The sequence below is a fragment of the Cebus imitator genome, unplaced genomic scaffold (genome assembly GCF_001604975.1).
Source record: "Cebus imitator isolate Cc_AM_T3 unplaced genomic scaffold, Cebus_imitator-1.0 Scaffold25, whole genome shotgun sequence".
NCBI lineage: Eukaryota > Metazoa > Chordata > Mammalia > Primates > Cebidae > Cebus > Cebus imitator.
In genome coordinates this window covers 85,707-92,175 of record NW_016107340.1, presented here as the reverse complement: position 1 = coordinate 92,175, position 6,469 = coordinate 85,707, and the positions used below count along the sequence as shown (strand labels likewise).

The window sequence follows — 6,469 nt, the reverse complement described above, 5'->3', positions numbered from 1 at the left end:
AGGAAGACATGCCAGATAGAGGACATGACAGAAACTAAGACAGAGTGGGAGAGACTGCTCAGCACATATGGGGATTTGTAAATTCTTACGAGGTGGGAGGAGTGGCAAAGTAGAGATGAGACTTGAGAGAGAGGCAGAAGTCAGGTAAAGTACCCCAGTTAAGTTTTGTATCTGTATCCCAGTTAAGTTTTTTAAAAGCCATTTTATAGCAGAAAATAGCTCTGAAGATACCCAACATATCCCTTATCATCTACAATCCAAATGTACCTCCATTCATGGCAAAAAAAAAAAAAAAATGGTGTGAGAAGGGAGGATAGTATCTAAGTCCTTTCAGCCTTGATAACTGGCCTAGATGGCTTTGCAGCTGCATTTTTCAAAAATACTCATTTGCACATAAGATAGAATAAGATTCACACACTGCCGAATAAAGTGCAAACGCTGCACCATTTCTGTTTACCAGCCTTCCCTAAAGTCCAACTAAAATATAGTAAATTGGCTACTTGAAGAAATTGGTGACTTACAATTATACCCAAGTAATGAAGGTATCTTATACTGTAATGACAATGGACAGATTTTTTTTATAACTTGTCTTTATTCAGTTATAGACACAGAAAATTGTATAGCTCTGAAAGTTCAATGTTAAGTGATTATTTTAATGGCCTTTCAATTACTAGGTATTTTACAGATTTTTTTTTTTAAAGATTATTTCTAACTGGGATGCCTGGAATTCTAGCCTTCTGAGAAATCTCTCCCTCCGAATGCTTCCAAGCCAATTTTCTAATTAAAAGATTTAATATAGCCTTAATTTATTTACCAAAGAGCCAACAATGTTTTTTTAATTTCAAATGCTCGCTAAAATCTAATCTTTCCAAACAATTATATTTTGTCACAATAAACAACAGCATCATACACAGACAAAATAGCACTGTTTTGCTTTTCCTCTAAAGAGCTGTATTTTTCAGAGGATACAGTTTTTGTCAGTATGAGTATAAGTGATTACTTTGAGAATAAGTACCTGACATATAATCAATAGTTCTTCTTACTGGCTTTTTGGATATTCCACATATTCAAACATTCATTCTGAGGATGGGTTTTGCTGTATCTCCTCAGGGCAACATAGATTAAAAGGTTCATATGTGCTTCTCTCAATAGAAGATAAAAAATTAAAACAATAGCTCTCTTTATTTGGAAAGCAATTCCCTTTCCTCCAGAATTGTTAATTGCATTTCTGCTGCTTTAGTGGCTATCTCTTAGTCACAAATCACTTGGGATGGTTTGTATGAAGAAAATCTGCCATTTAAAAAATTATAACACACATTTCACATGCTCTTTTTAAAGAAGAAATAAGAAAAGTATAGTTTCTTTAATCTTTTTTAAAAAACTAAAAGAGTTGTAAAAATCCTGAAATACCAACCAATATTAATCATCTGAAATATCTTGATAAATTTTTATTCCTTGTTTCTTTTCTCTTTGTGGTCTATAACAAAGAGTTCCTTTCTCCAAAGAAAACTTTAAAAGACAGAGACAATTCTCCTTTGTCTGAGATAATTTGTATGTCACTTTGGATAAGAGGCATGCCAAAATATAACCCTGCACTACTATCAATTGCAGTATGGTGCTGAATTAAGTTTTCCTCAGTACTCAGTCCTAGTAAACTATGTAATAAATAAGGAAATAAATAATTTTTCTAACTATTTTAAGTCAATGCATCATACAAAATTGTGGATATGCATGAATAACCACAATTAATTATCTACAAGAGATCATTACCTGCAATTCTGAAAAGAAGTATTGTACATACAGGTATTGATCAACTTACGACCGATGCAACTTACGACCATTCGACTTTACAACCACAATCGCTGGGCATATGACAGTGCGGACCAGCTTCCGGCAGCACTACCATCTTCATGTGCACCATTTCAACTGTTATCCCAGACTCGGTACAGCAATTTGTGTTTTGTGTCTTGGATATTTTTCATCAAACCCCTCCCAATAAACTTCTTATACATTTCGAAGCAATGGACCCAAACATCAAACGATTCACAAGGATTGAACAGATGGTGCACAATGTGTTTCGTCCGTATCGTGAAATTTATGAAGAAAAAAAGAAACATACAATTCAGACAAAGCTCACCATGTTTATGAAAAAACCAACTCCGGTAACCCCAACTGCTGCCTCAGATGATGACATCAACAATCCCCAGCCAAGCACCAGCGGCCAATAAAATGTTTTGTACATGTTTATATATTTTGATATGTTTTGCAATTGGGAAAATGTTTCCTATGGTATTTTTTACACCTGTATTTTGTATTTTTGTATGCACCTGTATTTTGCAATTTTCTATGTTTTGCAAACATTAAACCAGTTGTACTGATAATGCAGTGTTTTACTTAAACCTGACAAATGTAAAAATAAGAAACAAAATAGTGTAGAGATGACACAAATGGCATAAAATGAACAAAGAAAATTATGATATATAACAATAATGAAAGAAAATTATGATAAAATATGACTTAAAGATTTTTATAACATCATTTCACAGTACTGTACATACAGCCTACTCAACTTACAACCAAATTGTGTTACGACCGGTCTGTCGGAACCAATCATGGTCGTAAGTTGAGCACTAGCTGTAATATTGATGACCAAATTCCACAACAAACTTAATATAAAACTATATGTACCATCATTTTGGAAGCTCATTAAATGCAGTCAGGGATTTCTGATATGAAAATTACAGCTAATAAGGCTAACAGCTTATCCATCAGGAACCACCCTAAAAAGAAAATTTTCTTTAGGATGAGATTGCAGTTGTTTTTCCAGTAACCATAATGACTTTATCCTTACCCAGTCACACTGCCTTGATAGGTGATCCATAATTCTATTATAAATTTATGAAACATATTTTATACATTCCACAATGGCATGACTAAACTGTCTTTATAAGCCAAATTAGAAATTTTATATCAGCTGATACTGAGTAGCTATATCACATGTGACTTATCAGACAATTTAATTTCTGAAAAGTCAGCAATTTTGCCATCTTTACCCTTATTCTATTTAATTCCAATATTTAAAACATCAACAGCTAAGACCCACTGCCTCCTTCCTGTGTGCAAGACGCTGTTTGATAGGCTTTTAACACTGACTAGTTCATTTGATCCTCCCAACAATCCTATGATATAGGAAACATTCTAATTCTTATTTTACAGGTAATGAAATTGAGGCACACAGAAGTAAAATAACTTGTCCAAGATCATACTGCTAATAAATGATAAAGATGAGATTGCAGTGTATGCAGTCTGTTTCCAGACCTTGATTATAATTATTATGTCTCCCTTGTAAACCGATGTTCCAGAAATTTATACAACTGAGACAAAAACAGAAATCATTAGGAATGACATAAATAAGGAATCTTTAGCCTTAAATGACCACAATGTACTCCACTGTATATTTGTGGAGGAAAAATAACCACGTTAAAGAACAGACTAGAGCCTTATTCATTAAAACTGTGCCTACATGGAAAAGCACAATGAAACTTTTTTTAACATTTCCCTTTCTAATTTAAGAATGGCTCAACTGAAACATTTTTCCATATTTTTTATATGTACATGTTTTTAAAGATTAATCACATAAGCAAAAGGTTTACTATTACATAGTTTGACTTAATAAGCCTTGACTGTTTACCATGCACTATAATACAAATGGGATATGTAAATATTATTAAAACATGAACTCTAAACACCATCGATTCACAAGTGAGAAATACATTTAATAAAAAGTAATAACAGTGTGATAAAAAGCAATAAAGGAAGTACTTACAAAGTGGAAGGGAGAAAGCATAAATAATAGCACATTGAACTGAAATGATTTGTGCTGCAACAGAGGAAGTGGAAAGAAAAATAAGGCTTCCTGAGGAGGTAACATCCTCGGTTAGCACGTAACTCATGAAACAGATAAATGGGTGGTAAAGGTCATTGGAGACAGAGATCTTGGACAGAGAAAACAGTACATGTAAAGGCACAAAGGTATGATCAGCATGGCACAGCCAGTTGAGAGACTTCAAGTAGATGGTATGGCTGCAACATAAAATTCAAGGCACACAGTGAAAAGAGATGAGCTGGAGAAATGACTAAATCATTTAACTCCTTTAGAACTACTCAGACTCCTGATGAGGATCCACTAAAAGGACAAGAGTGCTAACAAGTCTACTGTATTCATTCCTGAGTTGTGGTTTCATCTTCAAAAACAGTTATTCAATAACAGTATTTCCCTAATTTTCAAAGTGTACCATCTCCCATCCCTGCCTATAAAGATAAGTTATAACAACAACAACAAAGTAACCTAGTTTCAAATTATCAAAGACTGTATTGAGTCCAGAATTACATAGCATAATAGTGTAGTAAACCTTGGGATCAATAGAATTAGTTTACTTTTAATTTATTAGCAGAAAATTAATGAAACATTAATTAATAACACAATTTTAACTGAAGCAACCTATCATTATTATAGTTTAGTTCTGAATACAACAGTTAAATTCAAACTATCATAAACAACTCTGAAGAGCAGGAAATCTACATTTGATTTCAAGCTGTAATTTATTCCCATTTAAAGGCAACTGAGAGTCTATATTTGGAACTAACATTAAGTAGTAACAATACCTATCATTTACAAAGTGCTATACATTTTCAAATCCCTCTACATTTATTATTTTATTCCTCTGATAAGTTTATTATGGAGGTGTCATTTCTTCCATCTATTCAAAATTGCAGAGAAAATTAATGCACAGCATGACAGGGTGGTTTTTCCTGCTGAACAGACAAATAATCTAAGATCAAGAGATATGAAATAATAGCCTATATCCTATTCTGGGAGATACATGCAAGACACTATATGACACTCAGCTCTGAGGTAGTCCAGTAAAACTTACATCAAAGTTTATTTTACATCGGCCTCAATGTGGCTCCTTTGCCAATGCCAATCCAAAAACAGACTTTAAAAAACCATACATCTAGAGCAGCACTGAAGATAAATAGTGAGGAAGGTGGGAAAACCTTGTTTTATTATCTGAAATACCAGTTTAACCCATGTCAGAGAGACAGGGGCAGATTTAACTTATTAAAAAAGAGAAACCTCAATGACAATGTAGATACAGGCATAGATGTAGGTTTGGGGTTGATACTGAAAGGGTAAAAGCATAAAACTAAAGGTCACTCAACAAATGGCTGAAAATTCTTAGAATCAGTACAGCTATTTTTATTCTAGGTATCCTGTTTATTTTCAGTCTTACTGGCTTTTAAATTTTAAATCTTTTCTGAAACAAGGGAGAATTTAAATTAGCTAACTAAACAAATAGGAAACAAAAAATGAAAAAAGAAAATCATACCTTTATATCAAAATTACAATCAAGTCTTCTAATTAACACAATGAAAGTGCCAGATGAATTGTCTTTTACTGGTGGAGGCACTATGGGTTCACAGGCATTCTCTGGTTTTGAGTTAATCAAAAATCCCTGAAAAAGAATTGGTAAAAGTTATCTGTTTGAATCAATGAATCAATCAACCTATTTCTACAAATATCTTTTTATCTTGTCATGTTTTTTGCATTATGTTAGATGTATTACTGGGCATCTACAACTGCTCACAATCCCAGAACTTCTAAAGCAGCATTTGCTTTGATAAGCATTTAGTTTTCTAAAATAAGTTCCATTTTTTGTATTGAAGTTAAAAAAAAAAAAAGCAAACCCATGCAAAGGCCAATCACCCCAAAGATAAGCTCTGGTATATTTTCTAACAATATTTGACCTTTCTAAACCAAGCAAATATGTCTTTAAAATTAACTTTCATTTTAGTAGACAATGGAATGCACATAATAAATACATTTCTAGAAATTTATTCCACAGAAATGCTAGCTTGAGTATATAAAGAATATGTGGAAAGTCACTGGTACATTATTTTTAATAGCAAAAACTGGAAATCATGCATATCCACAAGGCAGCTATTTAAACAATTATAGTATATTTTATACAATAGAAAAATAATGCAGCCATTAAAAAAAAAATGAGGAAGACCTGTAAACACTAAACTGAAAAGATGTTCACAAGATAACCATGAATTTAAAAAGTAAACAGCAAGTTGCTTTCCCAGGAATGCAGGATGGTTTGACATAAGAAATTGTGGTGACAGGCAGGTACCAGTAATTCACACCTGTAATCCCAGCACTTTGGGAGGCTGAGGCAGGTGGATCACCTGAGGTCAGGAGTTCGAGACTGGCCTGGCCAACATGGCGAAACCCCATCTCTACTAAAAATACAAAAGTTAGGCAAGCATGGTGGCACACGCCTGTAGTCCCAGCTGCTTGGGAGGCTAAAGCAGGAAAATCACTAGAACCTGGGAGGTGGAGGTTGCAGTGAGTCAAGATTGTGCCACTGCATTCCAGCCTAGGCGATAGAGTGACTGTCTCAAA

General features: G+C 33.7%; 1 protein-coding gene across 3 annotated transcripts in view; it reads right to left on the bottom strand.

The window, feature by feature from the left end:
• Positions 1-6,469, bottom strand: part of RNF13 (ring finger protein 13) — a 148,817-nt gene that overhangs the window by 79,914 nt on the left and 62,434 nt on the right. For all 3 annotated transcript variants that reach the window (XM_017522820.2, XM_017522821.2, XM_037736421.1), the window contains exon 4: positions 5,391-5,516. In XM_017522820.2, coding sequence (XP_017378309.1) covers positions 5,391-5,516 — 126 coding nt within the window. The remainder of the gene's footprint in view (positions 1-5,390; positions 5,517-6,469) is intronic.